We start from the raw sequence: 27,592 nt of genomic DNA on the forward strand, positions 1-27,592 counted from the left end.
GTTCTTTCCTGAAGAACACCTTGCTGTCTGGATGGCTGATCATGGTCTGTGCCACACCCCCTGCACAGCTGCAAACTTTGATGGCTCTTCACAGTTAAAGGATTCTGAACTCTATCAAATAAAATGGAACTGGTATCTTAGACTTTAAATATTTTACTATTCAATACTAAACCCATCTGTCTTTCAACACAAAAAGAAAATACAAATCCAAGTGAATGGCTTGTCAGAGGAACAGCACTGTACAGAAACAGAATATTCCTGGAATACTGTGGTCTTCCCAAAACCGGCAGCATTTCAGATATTATTTTTCTTTTGTACTGCCCAGACTCGAACACAGAGACAGCCATTCCCATTCCCCAGAGTAAGAAAACTTCCAAGATAACATGAATAAAATAGATACATTGGAAATCAGATAAAGCTTTACAAGAATTTCCCCATGTGTCCAAGATGATTTCCTTTATCAAAGGCTCAATGGTGATGTGATTCCTTCTGCCAGAGTGACAGGTTTAACACCAGAGTGTGCCCAGATACAAAACAAACCAAAAAAGCACCACGAAAGTGAAACAGAAATGGCCAGAGACAGCAGCTTTCCTGGGGATGCTGAGGCTCGTGTGAAATATCTGCAGAACACAGAGGGGGGCTCAGAACACCCAGCTGAGCATCCCCTGCCCTCGGTGCCTCGCGGGCCAGCCCGAGGCTCCAGCGAGGCCACAGAGCCCAGATCCCCCTCCTGGACACGCCTGCTTCAGCCCCTCAGCACACCGGCCTTCACCTGCACTCAGGAGCTGGGAACCTCCATACCCCACATCTCTTCTTTGTAATAATCAAGTAAGCTATTGTTACATTCCATTCATATACTGCAATTTATAATATTGATAGATAATATTAAGATACACATATATAAGAACTAGGATACTCTTTATGGCCTCTATTTTCTGATGCATTTAACAAAAACAAAGTCAAAAAATGAAAACAATTGCTGGTGTTTCCAGTTTCCCAACAGAGATGCAGGACCAATCCCTGAGCAGCTGCTCTGTGCTGTGGTTTGCAGGCCTGTGACAACTCTGCCCTGGCTGTTGGTGTTTGGGGTGGGGGGGAGTCAAAAGTGCCACCAAAGTCCATTTGACAGCACAGCTCCAGGAGTGGCTGGGGTTCAACAAGCACAAACAGAAACCAACGGATGAGTTCGGTGACTTGTGGGCTGGTTTGCTGCACTTTGCATGTGAGAACAAAACGTTGTATCTCTGTGTAATGCCAGAAAAACTGACGCCCATTCCCATGGCCCAATGAACCCCAGCAGAGTGGGCTGTGTCACACTCCAGCCGTGCCAAGGACTGAAAATACAGGGAGGGAGGAACTTGTGCATCAATAGTGCTGCCTGAAAAGCTGTGTGTGGAAATCCCAATCCAACCCAACCCAACCCACCTCCCCTCACGCTTTGGTCAGTGCAGGAATCCCAGGGTTCAGTGGCGGGGAGTGAGAGAGCAGTGTCAGGGACTGGGACAACGGGGGACTCTGACCTGTGGGCAAAAAGCTCTCGTGTTGAGTTGCAGCTCAGCGATGGTCCTGCAGCGGTCCCGGCTCAGCCTTCCTTAAAAGAAATGCTTGGTTTTATGCTGGCTCAAAAAAACCAAAAAATCCCTCTGTCACTTCCAAAAGGACACCAAGGCCATGGGGCACGTCACTCAAAGGTTTCCCATCGCTTTCTGAGCTGCTCCACCTTACCTGGTGTGGGTGACACGTCCTGCTTGGTCTTTTTTAACAGATCTTCAAATGGATCTTTTGTCTCCTCAGATTTTGAGGACAGTAACACTGACTCCAAGCCCTTGGCTGGCCTGGCAGGGACCAGAGGGGGTTCACTGGCCAGAAGAGCCAGGGCTTGTTTGGGATCTACCTTTGTGCTGGGCTGCCCCACCTGTAACGTTTGGGGTTTGGAGGGACCACCCAGACACGCTGGCTGGAGGGAGCTGGTGGGAGAAGGGCTGTGGCTCTGCAGGAGCAAGGAGCCAGCTGCTGGCACAGCTGGAGCCTGGCTGAACAGGTTTGGCATGGAGAGCGTGGCCATGTGGGGCTGAGGTCTCTGTGGCGGGTAGAAGCCAGCAGTGGGGGTTATGAAGCTGGAGCTGTACGCGTGACCTAAGGAGGGGGTGAAGGAGCCCCTCGGGGGTCTGACCAGGGACACTGGAAGGGCTCCTGGCAGTGTCTGGGTGAAGGGATTTGGGGAAGGCTGTAGAAAAGGTGGTGGAGCTGGGGCAGGATAGCCAAGGGGCCGGGCAAACGGTGCAGCTGGAGGAGGCACAAAGTCACTTGGCAGGGCGCCGAGGGCGGGAGCGGGGGCCGAGCCCTGTGGGGCCGGGCCCTGGGGGGCCCTGCCCGGCCAGGCCGAGGTTCTCAGCGGGTCCAGCAGGCTCAGCAGGAGCTCGCTCTCGTTACCTGCACCTTCCGCCGTCACCCGCACGGGCTGCAGCATCTCAGCGCTGCCGGCAGCACCGCACAGCAGCTGGGACGGGCGGGAGGAGGAACTGACAGAGCGCTGCGCTTCGGGGTCTAAGGACACACTCCCAGCCCCAAAGGGCTCTGGGACAAGACCTGAAACCAAGTGACTGCGCCCATGAGGGGTGAGGATTTCCGCTGAACCAGCTGGAGCCTGGTGCTTGGAAGCCCTGGGTGCTGGTGGTGGTGGTGGCACGATGCCCAGTTCTGGAGTCTTTCTTCCCTGTGGCCTAGGAATGGTGATGTTCCCTTGAATGGCAGGACTGGATTCATCCTTTTCTGCAGGAGCCAGACCACTGTCTCTGCTCTGGGGTCTCCTGGTGATGGAGGGCATGTTGCTCAGGGCAGCCAAGGGTCTTTCAGGTGAGCTTTGGGAATATTTGGTGGGAATAGCCATATCATCATGGCCCATACTCCACAGCTTGTTGTAAGGGTGGGAGAGTTTCATGCTTGGCACAATCCTGTTCCTCTCAGACACACCAAGATCCATTCTCTGTAAGAGAGCGGAACAAACATTAACTCTAACTAATGTCCTCACAACACGAAGCAGGAAGTGAGTCTGGGCTGCTGTGGGGGAAGAGGATCGTCCCCAGGCTGCCAGCAGTGCAGAGGGACAACAGCATGTGGCTGGGAAGGACAGACAGGATCCAGCCAGGACTCTGCAGCTCCAATTCCAGCTCTGCCACCATGGGGTTGCTCCGCTGGGACATGTTGTGCATTTGTCACATCCCAGTGAGGAGCACACACCTGTGTCCAAGGCACAAAGCTGGTAAGCCTTAACTGCTGCATGGAATAAGCTGACAAATGAAATATCTGAATGTAACACTAAAATCAATATTATTTTAAGGTAGAAATGACATTTGCTTCTTTAATGTCAGCTAAAGATCTTGGAGTCTGCTTTCATTTAACACTTTCTGAGCTATGTTCCTTCATAGACAATCTCGTTTCTTCAGAAGTGGATTACTCAAATGATGCTTAGATCAAAATAGCCAGGTTAAACGAAAAAAAAGTTTGGAGGGGACCTGAAAATTACCAACTATTCATTCTCACTGCCGATCATCAACTTCAAAGATAGCTATGTGTGATGGCCACTGGACAAACAGATTCTGAGGAACAGGGCAAATATCCCCTCCTTCAGCAGCAAAGGCTTCAGAGGAAACAGTTACTTATCACTGAGTCCCATTTAAGCCATTTCTTAATTCAGAAATTAATTTTGAAACATGTAAGTAAATCTCTGGAAAACAGATGATGATGATGATTATTATTAGGATTTACCCAGAAATATGAAAAAGTTCCTCAGAATGAGCTCTGTGCCACCCCCAGGGCACAGGAAGCCCCTGACCTGGTATTCAAAGGAGCAGCGCTGCTCTGCCTCCTCCTTGGGTGTCCGCAGGTCCTCCAGGCTCTTGGCCTGGCTGAGGGGCTGGGTTCCTACTTCCAAGCTGGGGAAGATGTCTTCCAGGAGGTTGACTTCTGAGGCCTTGCTGGGGAGCAGAGGGCCCGGGGGCAGCGGCTCTCTCGTTTTCTCCGGGCTGCCCACGTCCTCCCCATCGGCACTGTCCGACTCCTTCAGCGCCCGGTACGGCTGAGGCCTGGCACAGAACCAAAAATCACATTGCAAATGACTGCATTTCTAATTCTTTGTTTTGAACGCAGTTTCCTAAGGAGCTGGATGAGTTACAAAGAGCTCCCCAGTGGCAAACATAACTCAGAGAGTCCTCCATGCAGAGCAGGCTGTGAGCAGAGCCTGAGGGCAGGGGCACATGCAGAAGGGGACCTGGCACCCGAGGGTGCTCAGAAGGGCAAGAGCCAAGTGGGAAGTGCTCAGAGGAAAGCTGTGGTCATGCAGACACAGCCAGGCTGAGGAGGGAGCTCTTGGAGCAGGGATAATAGGATACCAGCTCCCCATGCTGACTGTCTGGGCTCCCCTCAGGCTGGGCACAGCCTCTGCACCCTGTGTTTGCAGGCTCTGACATCCTCAGGCTTCGAGCTAACTCAGCACACAACATAACTCAGTGTTTTCCTGCAATAATTGGGAACACTGTGCAGGTTCCAATGATTTCATTGGTGTCATCTTATCAAGAAACACCACAATCCATTATGGAGACACCTCCTTTACATTACCAGCCAAGGCTGAGTTAGCAGGATGCTTCTCTTGCACATACCTCAGCAGAAAATGGAACCAGCACATTTGCATTTTGGTGTGTGTACAGAGAACAGCAGCATGATGTGCATCCAATTAATAACAAGTGCCAGACATGGCTGTGGGGATTGGCACTTGACTGGCAGCCAGTTGTATTGTGGCATTTAAACAAGCTTTCAATTAAAAGAAAATATTTGTGAGACCTGCAAAAACACATCCTATGGAAGAACCCTTCTCCCCTTTCCATATTTTATCATAATACATCTATATCATGCAAATTCAGAGAGCCCAGCTTGCTTCCCTCCCCAGCACACACAGAGCAGGCACTGAGCCCACAGCAGGACAGGGACACTGCAGGTACAGGGCAGACAGTGACAGCACATGGCCTCAGGGCAGGGAGCTCACAAACCTCCGTGGCTTCAGTCTCACATCACTGTGGGTCACACTGCAATCCCCCAAGGGATATCTGAAAACTAAACTGGTCTCCTCCACCCTAAACATGAGCATGGGAACATTTTCTGGCCCTTTCCTACTGATCCTCCCCATCCCACCTGCTGTAGTCAGATCTCTTCCCTGTCAGCCTCTGAACCTGTGTCTGCAGTGCACAATGGATTTTAGCAACTGCAGACTTCTCTGTCCCACTGGCAGCCTCCTTCTCCAGCCTGGTCTTACCCAGCTGTGGCTGCCAGGCTTCAGCTGCTCAGTTGTGACTGGGCATCATCCATCTCCCAGCCCTGAACTGCCTGGATGTGGCATCATGTGGATTTCTGAAGCAGCAGCTCACAGTACCCTGGCCCCTCTTCCTACAGGTTCTGCTCAAATCAGTGGCTGCATTGTTAAAAGAATGAGTGCAACTCCATGCAATTTATCTACCTTTCATCCTCTAGAAATCCTCAGGCAGGCGAGGTTAGGAAATAACAAATCCTCTGCTGACATTCAGTGAGGGCTCAGCTCAGAGCTGCCTGCTGGGATTGGGATATTCAAATAGGCAGGAAGAGGGATTCAGTGTAGCTGAGCCCACAGCTGGCAGGGCTCCCCTCACCTCACACGGGCACCCTGGGCAGGCTGTGCTCCTTCCCTTACCACAGGCACCGAGGGCAGGGACACAGCCCTCCAGCCACAGCACCAATGAGCAGTTCTGGCCCAGCTGCCCAACACCCCATCTTTCAAGACAGAGTTCCAGAGGCTCCGGAAGGTACAAGTTACAAATTCAAAAGCTGGATACAAATAGACCAAACAAACTTCCTGCTTCTTGTATAATTGTCAGATTGTACTCAATGCCCTCACAGGACACCTGCAGGGATGTGCTCCCTGACAGACCAGACAGGCTGGGATCAAACAGGTGACACAGCAAAAGGCTGCTAAGTGCACTAGAACAAGGCTCACAGGACAACCCAAAAGCACAGTAACACCACACAAGAATGAATGGTGAAAGGACATTGGACAGGAGAACAAGCAGCATGTTGGAACAAAGGACAAATGGAAGGGTGACATCCCACAGAGCTCCAGTCGATGGAAGTCCATAAGCTGTGTGGTGCTGCAGTGTTTCATGCAGGAGGATGCTTTTTCATGCTGCTCAACATCAAGACAAACAAGCAGGAGAAATGTTGGTCATTCATCAAGCACTGTACAGAGACCCCAGGAGCATTTCCAAAATCCCAGTCCAGGAGCACATGCCCTGAGCAACGCAAACCCCACTCTTTGAAACTGGCATGAACACAGAGTAAAGGATAGACCATTCAAAAGGAGCAGAGAAGAAAAAGTTTTCAGAGAAGCCAGAGACAGGATCCTCTTCCTGCTGAAATTCATCATCAGAGGAGTCCTCAGAGAGGAAGACTGTATAGTGTCGCATGGGCTTTACGAGGCTGGGGAACAGGAAGAGAAAAGGAAGTTACCGAGTCACAGTGACAGCTCCTGAGGGGAGAAACCAGGGGCTCCAGAGACCCAGATCATCCTGACCCTGAGTGACTGCACAGCAGGGAGCTCGGCTGGGAATGCTGAGCTCTGCTGCCCAGGCACAGAACACAGCCCCTCAGGGGCAGGGCACCGTGGGGTGCCCAAGGGAAGGGACCACGGCCACCCCACAGTGCAGAGGACAATACAGAAACCCCCTTTCCCCACCACATTCCCTACAGAGCTGGGCACCTCTCTGTTCTGCAGACAGCTCTGCTCCTCAGGCCCTCTGAGCTCTGACAAACATCAGATCTCCCTCTCTGCTTTACAGACATTTAGTCTGATGCACAAGAGGAGCTGACTCCAGGGCACCCGTTCCTACTTGTATCTATTTTTCACATTTAAAACTGCTTCAGTCTAGAATAAAACCTAAGCTGAACAAAGACTGGTATGAAATGCAGTTTGTCACATAAAGTGTATATGTTCCTTTCCTCAGCAGTTAACTGAGAATCAGTTCTTAAACATTAGGGCAGGAAAAGAGAAGTTGGATGCTGCAACTAACAGCCCAAGAGGGCCCAACCTGCCACTGCCAATGAATTTTTACTCACAGTCAAGTTAGAAGTAATTAAAAAAAAGTCTCTAACAGGTGGCAGGGCTCTGGCCAGTGGTGGTAAATCACAGTCTGCATGGTTCCAGTTAAAGCCAGTGCTCTGCTTTCTTTCCCCTCTCCTTCTGTAACAGGTATCATGGGGAGACAGGTGGGGCCACTGCAGCCCCCGGGGCTGCGAGCCGCTCCGGTATATCCCGTGTCAGCCCTGTTGCTGCCCCGAGCCTGTGCCCGTGCCAGCCCCAGGGCTGCCAGCCGCTCCGGTAAATCCCGTGTCAGCCCTGTTGCTGCCCCGAGCCTGTGCCCGTGCCAGCCCCAGTGCTGCCAGCCGCTCCGGTAAATCCTGTGTCAGCCCTGTTGCTGCCCCGAGCCTGTGCCCGTGCCAGCCCCGGGGCTGCCAGTGCTGCCAGCCGCTCCGGTATATCCCGTGTCAGCCCTGGTGCTGCCCCGAGCCTGTGCCTGTGCCAGCCCCGGGGCTGCCAGTGCTGCCAGCCGCTCCGGTATATCCCGTGTCAGCCCTGTTGCTGCCCCGAGCCTGTGCCCGTGCCAGCCCCGGGGCTGCCAGTGCTGCCAGCCGCTCCGGTATATCCCGTGTCAGCCCTGGTGCTGCCCCGAGCCTGTGCCCGTGCCAGCCCCAGTGCTGCCAGCCGCTCCGGTAAATCCTGTGTCAGCCCTGGTGCTGCCCCGAGCCTGTGCCCGTGCCAGCCCTGGGGCTGCCGGCACTGCCAGCCGCTCCGGTAAATCCCGTGCCAGCCCTGGGGCTGCCAGGGCTGCCAGCCGCTCCGGTAAATCCCGTGTCAGCCCCGGTGCCGTGCGGACGGGACGCGCTCCACGGCGCCGGCAGCAGCACGGAGCGGGGGCTCCGTTTTAATGAGGAAGATCTGCATCTCGGGAGCTTTTTTCATGTGTCAGGATGCATGGACAAATCAGCAGCACATCACGCTGGCCAAAAATGAAATGCTGACAAATGTAGATATTTCAAATTTAATTGACACCTAAATGTACTTGAGATAGAAAAAAAAATATATAGAAAATGGGAGTGCAGGATATGGGAATTAGTAAGGAGAAATCTGTAATAATTTTAAAGGATGTTCTGCTTATAAGAAAACTAATTTTGTTTACTTGATTATGGTATTGCTTTTTCCTGAATATTGAGATTATGGTACAAAGGGGTGTGGAATTGTCATTATTCTCCTAAAAAGGGCTCTGCAGATTTGAGGAAAAAATATTTTTTATTGACATAGTTTTTTAAAGAACAGCTACACAAGAGCTCTAGGGAATTAAAGAATTTTTCCCTCTTAGCCAGTGAAATGCAGAGAATGAGGGATTTGGATGCAGGGCCTTTTTCTTGCCATTCTGAGATAGGAGCCTTGGGACTGAGGGCATTACCTGGCAACTGTGAGCACAGCACAGGGGCACGCTGAACTCCTTCCTGCAGCTCGTGCCAGAGCTCCCTGGAAACCCTTCACCAGCGCCAGGCGCTGTGCGGGGCCCTGAGAGCCCGGCTCCCCTGGCACTGCCCACCAGCCGGTGCCATCCCACACTGCCCCACCGAGCCCATCCCAAAGCCGGGCAGTGCCTGCTGGGGCTCTCCCAGTGCCAGGCATGCAGGGCTGGGCTCCTCTGCTGCCCCAGCTCCTGTGAGCACACTGCTTTAACAGGAGCCATCATCTGCAGTCACTGCTCCTGATCCCCTGCACTTTAACCGATTAAAAACTGAGCACAGACATCCCCAAATCAATGTGTTTCTTTTGCACACATAAAGAGAATTAACTCATGTAACTAAAGACATAAATTCCCTAACCGTCAGTGCTATCAGGTAAAACAAGGGAAAATACATTTTATGGTGTTTTCACTGATTCTAGTGTCATCCAAGAGAGAGAAAAGAGTGTGAGTTTTTTAGAGATAACACTTCTCTTGTTTCCATTTCAGAACACTCATACAAAGATTACTTCTTACTGGGACATAAAAAAGAAAGTTTGTGGGAAACATAAAAATTCTGTATTTTGTGAAAGCAGCTGAGCTGTAAAGACTCACTAAAACTAGCAGAAATAAATTAGACCCAAATAAAATAATTAAAATACAATATATTTCCAGCATTCATACAATGTTTACCATTCATGTTTATCTGCTGACTGATAGTGGCAGGAATTGAAGATATACCTTAGCAGAGAGCAATATTGGGATGTCAACAGCTTTTGAACCCAAACATGCAGAATCCTCCACAGAACACACATAAATGTTAAATTGATTCAATTATTCTCCACCTAAATGCAGTGATTCATCAGATTAAATATTAAGAAAATGCTTTTAGTTTAAAAATCCCCACAACCTCTGTGCAGGGCCAGCATGGCCCTTTGCAGGAACTGCATCTGCTCCACAAGAGGGCAATCAAATTCCACTATAAAATGGACAAATACTTCTGTACAAGGGAGAAATCACCATTCAGTTTAGGCCAAAGCCAGAGTATGCCCCTACCCTGGTGTGGCTGGAAGGAGGTATCCATGCACCGATGCCCACTGATGTCCCTCCATGTTTGAGCTGTGCTGGCAAGTTCAGAACATCCAGAGTTCAATACACCTACAGCTCAGAACATCCATTCCCTAGTCAGGGTCACCCCGAGGGGCCATTGCTAACTCCACTCTGGCACTGTCAGGAATCTGTAACACACACCCCTTGTTGTCTTTGCAAAAATCCCTGGAAAAGTGACATTAGTGCCTGAAAAAGCCTCCCTGAGGCAATAGAAGATGCCTGTACTGGTATGCACAAGTGAGACACTGGACACCAACACCTTTTGTGCAGGAGCAGGGGGCTGCAGCAGCACAGATGATTTAGAACATTCCCCCTTCACTGGCACAGCTAAAGGAGGGATAAGTTTGCTCATACTCTGCAAAGTGAAGCCCTGCAAGCCCTCACCACACAGCTCACACAGACATCACCATCCTGTTAATGCACCCTAGAGTCAGACACAGCCCCTTCTGCCATCACTGTCAAATAAACAGTTCTGCACCCTCCAGCTACAGCCTGCCAAAAACACTGCATCTGCAGGGCTGGAACTGACAACTTCCTCCAAAGAAAAGTGCAAAACAGAACAACAAAAAAATTAACAAATCTCCACAACCTGAAAACTTTTACTGAAGAGGCTGACCACAGTATGTGTAACTTGGCAAACCACAATTTCTCCATAAGCAAACTTTGGTAACTTGATTTTTCACGCTTTCCCTACAATGTTCCAAAATTTAAAAAGAAAAAAATCTTTTCTTAGTTAAAAGCCAACTTTGATCTCTAGTATTTTTTAATGTCCCCTTTGGTGAGTCCCAGTTCTGAACACACTGATGCAAGCAGAGAGAAGCAGAGCAGCACAGTACTTACTGTTCTGGGCTGGGAACTGAGGTCCTCCGGCCCTCCACACCAATGTTGCTCTTGGGCCTCTTAACCACATGAGGTCTTGGGGGGCGAACCTGTGACATGCACACAGACATCTCATCAAACACTGCCCCTGATCCAGCAGCAGGCACAGACAACACATGGAGAGCCACCAGTATCCTACAGGGATCTTCCACTGGGCCTGGCTTAGGTTTTTGTGCCACAACAACGTTACACATGGGTGTGGATACATCAGTGAATCTGAAGGACAAACATAAACACCCGGCCCCACGACTTGCAGATGAAACCTACAGGCTTGTCACTGGTTGTTATTTGCCCTGTCCTGTTTGGTACAGCTCAATTTCAGAGAAAGATTCCCTGAGAGTGAGCTTCCCAAGCAGTCAGTGGTGAGAGAGAAGCTGGGAATGTCCGTGTGCTCTGAACATTGCACTGGCAGTGGGGCTCAGCTCTGATACCATCACCCTTCTGGCCACTCCCTCCCAGGAACCCAACCTCTCAGTGAGGACCTCTGTGCTGGAAAATGTGTACTTAGGATAAATTTTAACATTAAAAACTCAGCTCATTCTTCTTTAAAAATTTGCTTCCTTCCAGCAGCTGAATACAAACCCTTGCCAGCCATATTATCATTATCACTCCTGGCATTAAGGCAGACTTCTGTTGTCTGTAAGTAAAATCCAAAGCTTTTCTGTGGAAGATGCTGCTGCCGCCAATCCAGTCTCACATACATATCCATCACCTTCTAATGTATGGAAATTCAGCTTGATTTCTGACCAGGATCTCCACAAGCAAACAAGCCTTATTTCAAGGCAAGGAATAAGCACTTGTGCTCAAAATTTGTGTATATGCCAGCTTACACTGCTGAGGAATCCTGTGCTGTACTTGTCCCTGCGAGTCAAATGAGGGAATTTGCAGCATCAGGGCAGACTGTACACACCAGCTTCCTGTGATTTGTTAAGAAAGTACAACTCTACCTGAAAAAGAGTTGGATCTGTTGGCTCAGCTCAATGCTAATCTCAACAGAAATGCCCAAACACCCAAATAAAGTTGGGAATACAGTTCAGTTCCTAACCTCCCAGAGCTTGTGCTCCCTTAAGAGGCACAAGAGAAAGGAGCTGTTCATGGTCTACGGCCTGAGTGCTCTGGAGTGACTATATAAGTTTTAAAAAAATATAATTTGTTGGGGGAGGGGGGCTTTCCAGGTTTGCTTTGGTTTTGTTTTTTATATTTTTCTCCTCAGGTACATAAACCTCAAATTTTCCTGCCAAGAGAAAGCCACCAAATTGCGTGTAGTGCTTGTACCCTATACACCAGTATATAGCAGCAGCATTATTGCATTGAATTTTCATTTCAAAGGAAATGGTGCACAGCAGATATGATGAAGAAATCCAGACTTGTATTGCCACTATTTCTTAGGAAAAAGGGCTTATGAAAAGGTCAGATGTTAAGGTCTTGGAGATCAGTCCCCACACAAGGCTGCTCCTCTCTACAATAAAGACAGCTTAAGAATGTGAATTTATGGCAGGAATGGAAGGATTAAGTTTGTGGCAACTTCAACTGAACTTGCAACGTGGTGAAACATGGGGAAAAGAACAACAGAGCTAATTAGAGGAGCTGAGCTGTCAGAGCGCAGCAGAATGGCTCGGTGCCAACAAACAAAAGGAATGGGCTGGCAATCAGCAGGATCGATGAAGAATACTGCTTCATTAGGGCTGATAAAACAGGGAGAGACCGCAGAGAGGAGTGCGGGAGAGGGGGGCGACAGGCAGCAGGAACGGCAGAGGAGAGCGCGAAGGAGAGAGGGAAAGAGAGGAAGAAAGCAAAGCTGCTTAATTAAATGGGAGCTGGGAGCTGATGTGTAAAGCTGGCCTGTCAGCGTGCTGGGAACACTTTCACCTTTCGGGTGGGTGTGCTGCCGAGGAGGGAGAGAGGTGAGAGTTTGGGGTGGCTCCAGGGGCCCCCAGCCCAGTGCGATGCAAAGTGACAAAGCTGAACAGGATTTAGAGCATTGTTCCCAGGGAACTGCAGGGAAAAGCCAGGAATCAAATCAATTCCTTGCTGGATTTTGAGTCTCACATAGCCGCAGAGGCAAGGTTAAATGCTTATCAAATGCAAAATATCAAAAAAATCCAATTACGTGAGCACACAGCCAAAAGAAAAAAGGTAAACTTCGAGGACAGAAGGGTTGAATGTGCTTATTACTGCCCCCATTAACTTAATGATTATTATATTTTAACTTTTTCTAATTGAATAAAGTTTCCAAACAACCGCTATTAATCCAAACAGACCTCCATTAATTAAAAGCAACAACCCTCTCTCCTTCATAATACCACCACCACTTATTTCCAAAGCAGCAGAATGCAAACCACATCTCTGATCTGCTTCCTTAACCTTTCTTTGGTCTGTGTTTTTAGCTTTATTATCAGCAATTATTCATATTGCAAGCACTAGTGCCCATGTATTCCTCCTTGCAGCACAAAATATTTCTCAGGAATTCTGGTATTATGTGGCCCTGGCTGGAAGAGCAGAGGGACCTGGTCACTCCCTTTAGTGCTTGCGTACAAGGCCAGGATAAACCACTTGCTGATACCCACCTCTGTAGGAGCTGCCAAGCCTGAGAAGGAAAAAGCAGCCTGCAAAAAGGATTATTTACACATACAGAAATGTGTTGCAACTACTAAAAGCCAAATAACAGTTCTGAATAACAACAAATTTATGTATATTTGATACAAGCATATTTTTGGGATTGATTATAATAATTTACATTTATCTTGAATTTCCCCTTGATGAATGAAGCCTTTCTGTTCCACTTACTGACACAGCCAGAGGAATGCAACAGGAGCTTTCATTATTACATTTCCAACCTTTTTTCAATCACATTGGGAGCAAAGACAGTTGAACCAACCATGTTATAGTGAGGACTATTAATACCCTACAGCTGGGAGATTAAACAGTCTTAGCAAGACCTCCACATAATAAATTACTCAATTTGAACAATACAGTTCAGCAACTTTGGTACAGAGGAATCACAACATGCCCCCTTACACCTGCCAAATGTGGAACACGAGGGCATGGCAGCACTATGGGAACCCCAGTACATGGAAAGTCTAATCCTAGTGAAACACATCTTGGAGGGTCACCCATGTCCCTTGTATTTAAGACAACACACATAATCATAGTCAATGGTATTTTTTAAACACAGAAAACAGAAATCCTCAGAGGAAAAATCCATAAAAATGACTCTATTAAGCTCAACACCCAGAGTTAAAAAGACGCAAGAGAAGAAACACATGCTGCTGAAATGTCACACAGGAACATGCACCAGAGATCAAAAGTTAAAACACACACTCAGTTGCACTTGTTAACCAGTTACCTGCTCATCCAAAACACATTTTAACAAGTTTTAGCAAGATCAGATTTGAAAACTTGCATCGTTCTTATGCATGTATGTGTATGGGTAAGGAAGCAAGAAGTAAGATGATCTGGGGGGAACTATATCCATAAAGCTGAATATAATCCTGAATACACAAAAATATCTTCCAATGCTGTGCCAAAAACCAACAGCCCTCCTAAACTGATACTCTTGCCTGTGCCTTTAAAAAAAATAAACATCTGATGCAGACCCAGCAGGGTGTCCAGTTTTAATGCCATCCTGCATAGTCCATAGGTAAAAACTGTCCTATAGTGAGTGTTTTTGAGGAAAAACTGCTGAGATAAGGTTTCCCTACCTAACACATACAGGAACTGCACTGCCAGTAATTTCTGTGCAGTTCTTCCATGGAAGAGTCCCTTCCTCTGGCCAACCTGCTGGACCTTCTTTTACACCATGGAGTTACCCAGTGTATGTCATCCATAACACGCCACAAATATTCTACCACCAAAGATCAACCTCGCTTTCTTCAAGTCTATTCACACATGGAGAAGAATTAGGCATCCCAAATTAATTAAAATCATAACTTGCAGAGAATAAATATTATGTCTTCAGACTTCTGCTTCCTTTCAAATTTGAGTTCAGTGCAAGTCTTCAAAAGCTCACTGGCTAAAAACTTCCACCAGCCAGTCTAGCAGGGCTTTGTGTGTAAGAAACCACCGCAAAAGTCAAACCAGACGTGGCCAGAGCAGCCCCAGTTACCTGCAGAGCTGCCCGAGAGCTGCAGGGCTCGCCAGAGAAAAGCAGAACCGCGGGTCCCAGGGCTGTGCCGCAGCAGAGAGAAGGCAGTTTAGGACATGGCAAAATTCACACATGGCTTCTGTGCAGAGTTCCACAATCCAAACTACCAGGGTTTAGTAGTGCTACAAAGAGCGTAACTCAGGCAGTGTTAAGCTGTGGCAGTGAAACAATCCCCAGCTACTCACGGGCCTGGAGGAGCGCTGGATCTTTGGGGGCGGCGGCCGCGGCGGGCGGAGTCTGTGCTGCTGCAGCAAAGTGGAGACTAAATTAAAGTCACCTGCATGGAAACACCTCTGATGTCCTGGCAAAAGCAGCATGAGCATGTGACAGCACGTGATTTACCTTCATACTCACCTCACAAAATGCCATTTTTCTTACTTTGTTTTTCCAAAGCAGTGATAAACCCCACGGCCTACGATGTGCCCTGGCAGCACAGATACCCATGCCAGGCTGAACTCAGCTCCTGCCACAGCACGAGCAGCAGGGACAACACCAGACAGCCAAAATGGATTGACGCAACAGAGATGTTCAGGGAGCATTCTTGGACCTCGAAGTCCAAGTGTATTAGGTTACATTTTTGCAAATGGAAAAATACTCAGAAACACTTTCACTAAAATCTCAAGTGATTTTAGTGCTTGTGAACACTTATGGAGAAGGCCTCAAACCAGACTGTAAGAGCATGGAAAACCCCCCGATTCAGTTAAACTTTTCATGCACTTGAAGGTGAACTTATGCTCAGATCCTGTCCTGGATTTTACTCCTAAGTGATCAACAATTACAATTGACAATAACAAATCAGGCCTTAAGGCATCATGGTGGCCTAGAACCCAAAACTACTTGTGCAAATGTCATTTTAATTCTGTGTAAGTGAAAATGAACATTATAAAAATATTCTACATATTTATATTACAATAAAGTACTCCTTTGCAGGAGCCAATACTTTCATATCCTTATCCTGTCACTGGATTATTTTTTCCAGCTGAGATTTAAATATCACATATGATTAAGCTTTCATCTCTGATCAAAAAATAGTTCTATGTGTTTCCACAATAAAGACATATACAAGTGCTGCTTTGGGAAAAGATTAAAGGTGTAGAAATTCTTGGACTTCTAACCAGGCTTCGTGTTAACTCTCAGAACTGTGAGCTCAGTGCTTGTAACAACAGGCAAACCCAGCACTCTGCTTGCAGTTTCTGTTAGCACTGGGGTGCTCCCAGCAGTGGAGTTTGTGTGCTGCACCACACAGCGCACTGCTGAGCCTCAGCAGGTCTCGGAGCAGGGCAGGAGAACGGCCGGGGCCAGCAGCACCCCCTGCACCGAGCAGGGACAAGCCTGGCTTAAAGCAGGGCTGTGAACACAGGCAGGAGCAGGCCCAGGGTGCAGGGGAGGCTCCTGCAGGGAGCGGGGGCTTCCCCAGAGCTGCACTGCCAGCGCTGGAGCTCCTGCCTGCCACCACAGCGGGATAAGCAATGTTCAACCTCTCTGTGTTTGCCGGAGAGCCACTGACTTGAAGTTAATTTGTTAATGCAGCAAAACACATTGTTTCTAAAGGTCAGCAGGTGAAGCTGTGTTGGAATATCAACTTAATTACATGGGCTGTAAGGAGGAATGGGCACCCACCAACACATGGCTGCAGTGCTAAAAGCTGCTAAATTGCTATTCCAGGTATGGTCCTAAATATATGTACTATAGCTTTTTCTGTGAAGGGGAGAAATGTCTAAATTAGCACTTTCTCACCAATAGCTGTTTACCAGCATACCTTTTTCCTCTGGATATTTGCTTAATCGTCTTGTTCTAAATACTTCTGAAGCAACCAGACAGGAAATTTGCAGAAAGCCATTTTTATGACTGCGGATCTGGCACTGCTTTCCTAATTATCAGACAAGTGACTTTAAGCTATGAGATGCTGGAGCAAGAAAAATCTTACATTCACTTTTACACTATCAAAATATTATTTAAGTATGATAGATACCACAGCTCATAAAATAGCTATTATATACCCAAGGAACTTTCACAATACAGCTATTTAGAGTTCTGTACCAGAGAAAGCATTACAAAAGGATAATTTTTGGTCTGTGATGTAACAGCTTGGAGCAGAATATTATCTCAAAATAACTGTGGATGTCTTTTGAGGTTTTCTTTAAAGAGGCATTCAAAACAGCCTTGTGAGTAAATCAGAGGTGCTAGTTCATGTGCAGCAACAAGTGCAATTGGAAGGAAATGCTTAAAGGAAAAACAACCAGATGAGAACTGGTTTGTTAATATGTGGAGAAAGAAGTGTTTCTCAATTAGCAGTGAGTGTGTTTCCAATAACTTCCAAAGCAACACTCTTCTAGATGAATATCTTATTTCCTTCCTAAATTGAGGACTGGTTTGAAAGCACTTCAACGTCAATCAGCCAAGGGAGAGAGATACCTGGATGAAGCCAGGCTCACACACACCAGGCTACAGGATGTGCTGACTTTGGGAGAACATGCTGGACTCAACTGAACACTCAGTCCATAAAAAAAAGGGGAGAAAATAACAACACTGAAAAATGGCTGGTACCTAAAAAGATTCAGTAGAGAAAGCAGACGGAATCTACGAGGCAGCTGTTTTATTATCCTGCCAGATCCCTGCACAGCACACTCTGCTTTTTACATGCTCCCATATGTACAGCTCACAAACTGGGATGACAGGAACAGTGTATACTTTACAGCATACATTTTTAATTTACACTCTGATATACATCAATGGAAATCTGCTGGGTCCTGTGATAAAAATAATCTCCATGTTTTAAGGGATGCCTCATTCTTCAAGCCACATTTGTAGATTGGGAAGGTAGAACAAATCTGGCAAAAATGCAGCAATGCCTGAAGCCAAAATCCCAAAACCATGAGAACACCACTGTGGATTATTATGGTTGATAACTGATGCTATTCTAAAAATGCATGCCTTAAACAATAAACTCCTGGGCTAGAGAACTGAATGGTATTTTATTTCTTTTATCTGTAATTTAAAAAAAAAAAAAAAGAGAATTATATAGATCTATTTTTAGTGTGTTCAGGAGCCTTAGGCCATGCCCAAAGTAGCATGTGCAATGGTACCTGTGCTTAAAGACCTGTCAAGGCTTCTGATGACTCCCCAGCTCCAGTAACAGGAAAATCCCTGTCCCATGCAAACCAGCAGTGAAACCCACAGAAGGTGGTATCAGTGACCACTTAGTGCTCCACTCTCACTTTCTGTCTGCTGAGTATCAACGCTGACCTCCTCCCATCTGTACATGCACTCAGTTCTTCTGAAAAAACGGAAACAACCCCTGAACCATTAAACTGATATTATCTGACACTTTGCAGTTTGAGGACTCCTGACATTTTGCAAAGGAGATGCCTGTCAACAGCATCTTATTTACCTGGCACAGAGCCCATCTGCTGCAGACCACAGCCTGAAAGCCACTGCACACTGAGCAATGTGCAGTAGGTACCTCTTCCCGCAGCAAACAGGTGCCTACAGAGCACAAAACATTTAATTCAATTAGAGTCACTCTGGTTCAAAGAAGCCTCACACATGTTGTTTCCATTTTGTTCCCATGCAGTGAGGCCCTGGATAACAAAGGATCATGCTGCAGACAGTAACTACCCAAGGCAGGATCAGGCATGGGTTTTGCTGATCCCTTTTCCACCTGCTCTGCTCTGGTCCTGCAGAGCTTTCCCAACCCTGATCCTCATTGGGCCTTCCTTGGCAATTTGCTCCAGCACTCACCACTGTTTGGGCAGGGGATTCATTTATCATGATTCACTACTCTAAACACACACCAGCTTTTTGTTCTGAGAAGGTGTCAGAAAAAACAAAGACATTTCTACACAAAGAATGGACTTTGAGTCCGTTTCTTTGAAATACTCACTGTGACACAGAACTGTTCTCCTTGTCCTCTTGGGCAACCACTGCTGACTTTGTATAATTCCTTGTTATTTCTTTGATATTTTGGCACCACTTTGTACTTCACTTTTTGCACCAGATTTTTTTTCTGGACCCAGCAGTAACAGCAGAATCTTGCACGGACAATACCCACTCCTCAATCCTAGATGGGTAACTCTGTGAACACACAGGGATGCTCTTGGTACTACACTAAGCCAGGAAGGAACACATCCTATGGACTCTGCACCGCATGGTGGGCCTTGCCCTGACACAGCACAACGTCATTTGTCCAGGACGAGAATAAAATTCCAGCTTTCTGTGATGTTGCTGCATAATGACAGGACCATGAAGGAAAACTCCCTTAACTCATCAAAGCATGCCCTTTGTGGATTGCAGCAAGCCAGCAAGGAGGGCTTTTGTATAACTATTCACAGAGGTAAAACTGGCCAGAGGTTGAAAGAGAATCTCACAGAGATAATCATTTTTCCAGAGGACTTCTTCCAAAATGAGGTTCATTTTGCTGTGGTTTGTTTTCATTCTATCTATTCCTCAACATACATGGATGGAGAGACATGTTGCAAAAAATCCCAGACCCCAGGAATATATTTATCCCCATGTGTTAAAGCCTATCCATCTACTACCTCAGCAGAGTTTAAAATCACAGCTAATAGGTTAACAACTGCTTTTCTTCTGCTTCAGATGAAGAATATCAGAAAGCTGGGGGAATATTCAGCTTCCCAATTTGTACTGACTGCTCAGTGCTACTTGCAATGTCTGTTTGACAGGACTGACATTTTGTACCACTGTGAGATGGGAGAACGTGTGACATTTTTATTCATGGTGGCGTACGCCCTTGTAATGATCAGCCCTGGTCGATGTGCTTACTGCAGCAGCCCCGAGCCCTCGGAGAACAAACACGAGCCCGAGGTGCCAGCAGTTTGGCTGCCTTATTAAACACCACCAGGATTCTAACGAAGAGCAACTGCTGGAAAATCTCACTGTCAAATCCTCAAGGACATTATCAACATGGAACTAACTACATATATTTTTCACTTAAAATACTAGAAAATCCAGCAATGCAATATCAAATTTAAAGGAAAAAGCCACAGTGGTTTGTGTGTGTTTTTTAACTGGTCATTTTGCCAGCTTTACGTTGGCTTTCTGTGGTCCTGATGCTGGAATTCAAATCAAAGAGATCATGTAACCTACATGATTTAAAATGCTGGAAAATGGACATATCCCTTATTATCTCTTAACAGCTATTTCTCTCTAGCAAGTGGAATATGTGCACAGAAAAAAAAAAAAAAGAAAAAGAAAAAAGACATGCTCTCTCATTTAAGGGGTTCTTTAAACAGCAATGACTCTCTGCTTCACTCTCCTTCATCATTCACCAAGTCGGGCTGCATAACTGGGGGGACACTGTCCCCCACACACGCACAGAAGGACATGGACCCTCTATCTGCATCCTGGCACTCACAACTGTTTTATGTGGTATTCATCAGCCCAGCTCTGAAGGGCAAACCTAAAAATGCCTGGCCAAACAAGCACTCACAGTGGGGTCAGCATTTAGAAGAATTATACGTTTCACATACTTTTCGTCTTTAATCTCCTGGTTTAATCCAGTGGCCCAGAAATCAATTCACACAGTTTGGCCTAACTGTACATATCAACTTCATAAGTAATACATAAGAAGCCTCTGGATGCTGATCTACATTGATAGAGAAGCAAGTCACCCATAAGACACTGGGAGCTCTCCCCAAGTTGTCAATCTAGATGATTTGGGTAGCCTTGCATGTACTGATGTATTTATTTTCGATGTATGTATTATTTATAAAGCACCACTCTCCTTCCACATGCCAGCAGTGATGGACCAAGATCTCCCTACAAGATATTTATGGGTTCCTCAGCAGAACAGGTCTAACAAGGAGACTGCAGACACATTACAGCTGCTGTCGCTTGTCACAAGCCCTGGGAGGTCGGCTCTGCCAGCCTTTCCTTCACACATCCAGGCACTGCAGCACCTGACAGGCTCTACTCAGGGCAGCAGAAATTCCCAGCATCCCTGTGTAAGGAGTGCTTCACATTCCGAGACAGCTGGAAAATACTGAAAGCCATGCTCTGCAAGGTGCTTTTTCATGGCTGAACACATGTGCTGGATGCAGTCTGGGGCCACAATCTCAATGCAAAGCATGAATTCTTGCATGGCATGGCACCAGGCCCCCTGCTGCAGTGGCTTGAGAGAATCCAGCTGTGCCTGCTCCTTGGGAAGCCCTGGGGAGCAGATGCAGGAGGGGCAGAGACCCTGGGCACACTCTGCAGGTGCTGCTCACTCTTGTCCCACATTAGCACACATGGCCAGTGCAGGCATTCCCTAACTCCCACCACATGGATTGCCATCTCTGCTAATCCTGCACACCACAAAGTGCAACTGCAATCCAATGCATCATTGTCTTGTCCATTGACATTGGTTTTACTACTCTAAGAACACCGTCCCCTGAGAACTTGATGGGACATTTGAGTGGTCTCAAGCAGACATTAGATGGACAAGTGCTTCTGGGCCAAGACATGTGTCTTTCTTGTGAGGCGACTTTTACTGAGTAACATTAAATTCCTTCTTGAAAGGCACGGGCAAAGAAAGGAGTAGAAGATACGCTTTCTGAAGACAAAATCATTTTAAAGAACTTACACTTTTGCTAAATCCATAAAGAATCAAATAGAGACAGGGAGAAAGCCCCATGTGGCTCCAGAGAAAGGAAATGGGGACCCACATTGCTCATCCGTGGGGAAGAGTGGAAGGGAGGCTCATTTGCTTAAGCAGAGCATACAGTTACACGAATATTAGCAAATGAACTTGTTTTCCCCTTTCCCCTTTGGTTTCTACCTCAGTGCCACACAATGCCTGCTGTGATCCAGGGGAATCTGCTATTGTTCCGATGCACCTGGGTGTGAAGGGAGTCACAGGGTCTGGCAAAGGAGCCTTCCTCTCTTTCCTACTTCATCCCTTTTACCCTGGAGATAATCCCTCCTCTGCTGCCTCTGGCCTCAGTGATCCTGTTCTGCATTCCTGGAATGTAGCTGGCTGGTGTTCTCCCCATCTTTCCCCTGACCTCTTAATGCCGTTTAATCTCCTGGAAGAAGAGCACTGCCCTGACAGTGTTGTTTGTTCTGTGTGTCCAAGTGCAGACTGTGACTAGGAAAAATGAACATGTTCATTTACAGCAAAAGTGTTCAAAACAGCAAATAAGATGGCAATTTCCATGTTGTGGCCTGCAAGAGTTTAAAAGCAGTCAGAATGAGCCAGGGAGAGAACCCAGAGAAGCTTTGCCAAAGTCAGACAAGCTGCTTCAGTACATTAGTGCATTTTCTATTTGTTTCATAGCTATTTACATTAGTCTCCAAGAGCACTGATTCTCTGTAGTTTGCATCAAGAGTGGAACATGATTGAATCCCTCTACTAAAGATATGTGTAAGAGTCTTTTGTATTGTCTTAAGCTTTACACCTTTTGGTGCATAAATGGAATTAAATATCCCATTTGCTGATAAATAAAAACAAGTCATAGAAAACATAAACCCAGCTAAGCTGACAAAATACATTCTAATTGTAACAGACACAATTAGAGAGCTGTACACAACTGCCAGGATCACTTTGTTTTAATGAAATTATTCCCTTTCCCAACAAGTGATGTTTCCATCAACTTATCATTTGCTGGTTTAATTGTACTAAATCAGGGGTGCTACTGACTGTGGGAAAGTTCCTAAGGAGGAATGTTTCCAAGTTTAGGTTTGATTTTGAAGCCCTTGGGCTCATCCTGCGTGCTCACACCACCTCTCCCAGACTAGGTGGAAAACTGGGCACAGGTACCAATCCTGTATGAACTCTGAGGGTCCTGCCAAAGTAGCCCCAACAGCTGTTTTCTTGGACAAGGAACCTGTTCAAAACAGTCACCATGACACTGTGTAGTGTTTATTCTCCAAACAGCTCAAAGACAACACAGCACATGCGTTCTACCTAAAAGGTACAAGTGTGGGCATGGAAACAAGAGCCCAAACCCCCGAGTCACAAATCACCTGCATTAGTGTCCCACTCTGCCCTGGTCGGGGCTTACTGGGCTCCCAGTGCTGCCCTGCCTGGCACACTGGGAAGGATCCTGAGGACAGCTCTGACAGCTGAATATGCAGCATGTGCTTGATGCTTTAAGGACATTTTGGTCGGTTTCTAAGACAACAAACCAGAAGAAAGAAGTAATAGGACATTCATAGAATCATTAAGGTTGAAAAAGACTGGAAAGATCATCAAGTCCAACCATCAGCCCAGAACCACAAGAGATGTTCTCTGTAGCACTGATCTTTTCTAATAATTAACCTTACTCTTAGAGTACTCCTCAGTACTACAAACCTCCAATTTGAATCTTGGCCCTGGCTTGAAAATTGTTCCCTCTTCTCCCCACTCATTAAACCCTGAACTGCCTGTACTGCTCCTGCTACTTGTTGAGTACAGTTGTGTTGTCCCAGAGCCCATGGTGATAGCTCCTGCATTTGGTTGATGCAGGGATCAATAAGAAAGGTACACTCTGGGTAAAGTATGCAATGTCCCAACCCAGAAGAGCAGTGATCCCACCCTCTCACAGTGGTGTCTTACTAAGAACATTGTTTAGATCTTTATTTCGCTGCCCCAGGCTATCTGGCTAAAATCCTTCCTTTTACCATCAAGGGGAGTTTCCCCACAATGTCTTAGTATTACAGAAAGCATCATTGAAACAATTCCATAATAAAGAAGGCTCTCCCAATGATGCCTGATCACCACTCACCAAGATGAGCCAGGACATACAGAATTTCCCCCCAGTCAGCCAATTACTGCCAAATTTTGGTGAGCCATCAACTCAGAGGCTGTGCTTTTACAGGTACATCAAGATATCTTACTGATATTTTTTGTAGCCTAACAACTGCAGATACATAACTGTGTTTGGAAAAAACAGCAACTCCCTCACTCTAGGGTGAGAGATAATGAGTTAAAATTAAAGGTTGTTGCTGGCTCGCTAGCCCATCCCCCTTTAGCTAATCTGTCATGTAATGAAGAGAAGCACCAGCACAGGACAGCTCGCTGCCGGCTCACTTACAGCGAGCTGATTAAGAATGTTCAACCAACAGCAGACTGCAGACCTTTCCGAGGAAAATAAATAGACTGTATGCAAATGTGTTTGTCACTTTGACAGCACGTCTCAATTAAAGGCCCGCGCGGCGGCGGAGCGCCGCTGCAGCGCTGCGGCCGGGCTCCCTGCACCGCCCGCCCCGAGCCGGGCCCTGACCCCAGCGCATGCATGCATTTTAAACCTCGCTGCCAGCCGCACAATGCTGCGCTCCGAGAGAGCCCCTGACAATGAGAAAAAAGCCTCTTTCATCCTCTTCAGTTTAGAAGAGCTGTGAATGCACAAACAGCCCTTATTTCAGAGTTCTTGTGCCTTTTTAATTGTTCCCACCTTCTGTATTCTAGACAGAGTTAAAAGTGACATTAAAATCTCTGCCTTTAATCACGAGTTAGAAGCCATCTCCCATTTATACACAAAATGTTGCTGCTTTTTTCCTCCCCAAAGCCTTAATCTATATTTCATAAACCTGAACATCTTTTCCTTTTGAATGAACGTACGATTTCATTTTTGTTTTGGCATTGGGCTATCAGGAAAAGCAGACCTGTGCCAGGACGAAGGCTGAGTCAGACAGCCCTACAACTGCTAAGTCAGATCGGTTTTTGGAAACCAACATTTGTAACGTGATGACAGCAATAAGCATTTAGCCAACGAGCCTCTCCCCACAGCCAGGGGTCAGGAAAGCTGATGTGTGTTTCTTTCAACACAGAAAAGTGATCATTAAAAAATTTGAAAGTGACTGTTAAAAAACCTCATGAATTTAAATTTGCACTTACCACTCAAATATATATTTCATTAATCTACTATAATGCTTGAACCACCCATTGTTCACAAAACCTTAAAGGAAAAACTGAAAATAAATTGTAATATTATCTGATTTCTGAGTGCTTCAAATGAAATGTAACATGTCCCTGCTGGAGCTAGATGGCTGCATTCCTCCAGTAGCCCCAGTTCCTCTCAACTGTAGTGGCACTGATAGTAACTGAAAAACAGATGTCTACAGAAAATACTTAATTGGAAGAGAATGATTTTTTAAAAGTCTCCAAGAACTTACTTTTAGTACACTGGTGAAACTACTGAAAAAATAAATCTACTTCTGAAATTATGCAGACAACATTGCTCTGAGCACTGATCAGACCTCGGGTAGCCCCATCTAATACCTGAACAGTCAATGCGGCCACACCAACTGGTTTCTATTCACAGACACTTCTCTAAAACTGGTTTGCTTCACATTTTGTAATGTTTTACAATTGCTTTAAATGTACACTTTGCTTCCTTAGAAGAAATCAGATATTCCGTCCTGTTTTTTGGTCAGAACAGTGTAAAGAATAGACAGCAAAAGAAAAGAGAACTGTGAACGCAAATAATGTCATATTTTGAGTCAGTCTATACTTAATAGGGGAAACTGGCAAACTGATAATAAACACTGGATGTTTTCCCATGAAAATCACAGCAACTACAACATTTTCTAAATAGCTAGCTCTTCAAACCCCACCCCCCAAACTCTCTGTTTTGCAGACATATCAAAAGAAGCATTACACGAGTAACTAACGTGAACAGCTCAGCTGTCAATACTGAATACAGAGCACACTAACAAGCTATTAATTGATTTTTCCATCTTAGTTCATCGCATTTAATTTTCAGAGAATGTTCAAATGCTTTAATAGTTGGACATTCCATATTGACACTAATGATCTGGCTAGATAATAGGGGATGTTTTAAATTCTACACCCTCAGTCCTGAGGGCTGTAGCACCTTGCATGCTAAAACAGCCACAAAATAGTTTATAAAATTGCAACAATATTTATGCTTCCCCCTGATTCACTCATCGTTTATTTTCCTCAAAATCATCATCTGAACGATGGGAATCTGCAAAGCCCAAGAAATCAGGTTTTAGAATCCCCTTTAAACAGACAGAACAGAAATAAAACTAAAATAGCAGAGTTCAGTGATTGAAGATAATGAAGCGTTTGGCATATTTGTTATCATGACTTTTCTCAGAACTATTCTTGCTGAGTCCCACGATTGAGAACAACTTACACTAAGACCTACCTGACCAAAATGTACTGTGATTGGTCTTCTGTCCTCTCTTAGTTTCGGGTCCTTCTTCTCAACCAGTGGCGATGGTGCTGTCCTGGGCAGGGGCTCCTCGGGCGTGGCCGAGCAGCCGTTCTCAGCAATGTCCTGTGTGGTAGGAAAAGGTGAATAGCATGGCCAGGAACACTCCTGAGTGAGGGGAAGGCGCACAAAGAAGACACTAGAGGATAATGCTGACTAACAATTTGGATGTTAGGGGAAAAAAACACCAAAGCACAGAAAAGAAAACATCATTAGAACAAAACATTTCATCCATCAGAGCTTGTACACAGCCCCTCTCTCCTCCCAGTACCAGTGGTGCAAACAGGACATTCAATAAAATGTCTGACTTGAACACGCAAAAGCCAGGAAATGTATGTGGAGAAAAAAAAACATAGCTCAGATTTTCTATTTTAGAAATGAACTCAACAGAAGCGCAGGGACAGGGCATTCTGCTTATTGTAAACCTAAATGAACACAGTAATTCCATTAACGTACTGCACAGAATTACCCATAGCAGAACAATTACTGGTGGAAGTGGCAAGGAGAGATGGAACTCAGAGCTTAGTTAGCTTTGCATTTCATCTTGGAGTCTGTGTGCACTGAATATGCCTCCATGAGATGGTACGACACCAAGGGCTGCCTGGCAGAACACTTTTTGCTTACTCTGACATTAGTTCTCATCTCCAGAAGTGACCCACCAGGCCAGGTTAGAGGACTTGGCAAGTGCAGGGTGTGTAACACAGATTTTGAAAAAGGACAAAGGCCTGCAGACACCAGGAATCAGAGAAGGAGCAAAGAGTTTGAAAGTGAGTTGAGAAACAGTCTGTAACGCAGTGGGCCCCAAACCTTACATCTCTGCAACAATGCCAAGGAAATAAAGCTGGGTAAATATGGAGAGAAGGCTGCACAGGCTGGAGCTCTGCAAGGCTGACCTAAGGGTGGCTGCTGCCACCAGCAGGGCTTTGATTCCCTGACCTCTGACACGGCCCCGTGAGCCCCCGGCTCGCTCAGGTACAATAATGAGCCGTGTAAGCTGATGGCCAATTAGAAATGGTTCCTTTGGACACACACTGACCTAATGTGTTTAGGTCAAATGAAACAAAAAGCTGGATGGACTTTCTAAGGGGCTTTGTCTGCTCCACAGAGAAGCTGAGACCCCTCTTTAGATCCAGCTGGTAGAGCAGTGGTTCCCCAATACGGGCATAAGGATCATGGGGAATTAACAACTTGTTAAGGTCAAACTAGAGAGAAAAACTTTTTCTTCCCCCCGCCCTTCAGCTGCACAATGCCACCTTGTCTTGAAAACGTACAACAAAGTCCTCCGAATTAGTAACAAAGAACCCCAAAGCAAGGCATTGACAAAAAACCTGAGTGTCTGTCAAACTCCTACTCCAGCTCCAGAGAGCACTGAGCCACCACGGGATCTCCTCATCTAGGCTCACACAGCCTGTGGCAGCACCATTCCTTGCAATGAGACTAAACACAAACCCATTGTACAGATTTCTGTGGGGTGGAGCCTCACTGAAGGTGCCCGGAGGTGCCAAAGCTCCAGCACCCCCAGGGCCACCCAAGCTGAGCTGAGCAGGGGCTGCTCCCGGCCCTGCAGAGCCCTGCCTGGGGCTGTGGCTCCAATCAAGGCAGCACACAGCTGGGAGGCAATGGAGAGCCAAGCACCTTCCCAGGCAAACCCCCAAAAACCAGAAAAAGGACACAAAAGTTTGGACATGAGGGGAATGGAAGGAGATGAAAGATAAGAGAGATTAAGCCATTAAGCAAAATCC

At 46.5% G+C, this 27,592-nt stretch overlaps 1 protein-coding gene across 7 annotated transcripts in view; it reads right to left on the reverse strand.

The window, feature by feature from the left end:
* Nucleotides 1–137: 137 nt before the first annotated feature.
* DENND1A (DENN domain containing 1A) overlaps nt 138–27,592 on the reverse strand; it is a 152,947-nt gene continuing 125,492 nt past the window's right edge. For 2 of the 7 annotated variants that reach the window (XM_085556349.1, XM_077787931.2), the window contains exons 19-24: nt 25,785–25,916; nt 14,877–14,936; nt 10,509–10,597; nt 6,373–6,501; nt 3,836–4,085; nt 138–2,986 (exon numbers count right to left, since the gene is read on the reverse strand). In XM_085556349.1, the coding sequence (XP_085412475.1) occupies nt 1,682–2,986; nt 3,836–4,085; nt 6,373–6,501; nt 10,509–10,597; nt 14,877–14,936; nt 25,785–25,916 (1,965 nt within the window). In that variant the 3' untranslated portion in view covers nt 138–1,681. The remainder of the gene's footprint in view (nt 2,987–3,835; nt 4,086–6,372; nt 6,502–10,508; nt 10,598–14,876; nt 14,937–25,784; nt 25,917–27,592) is intronic. The other 5 variants (XM_085556347.1, XM_021543690.3, XM_085556350.1 and 2 more) reach the window with 5 other exon arrangements.

The sequence above is a fragment of the Lonchura striata genome, chromosome 17 (genome assembly GCF_050655825.1).
Source record: "Lonchura striata isolate lonStrDom1 chromosome 17, ASM5065582v1, whole genome shotgun sequence".
In the NCBI taxonomy this organism is placed as follows: Eukaryota; Metazoa; Chordata; class Aves; order Passeriformes; family Estrildidae; genus Lonchura; species Lonchura striata.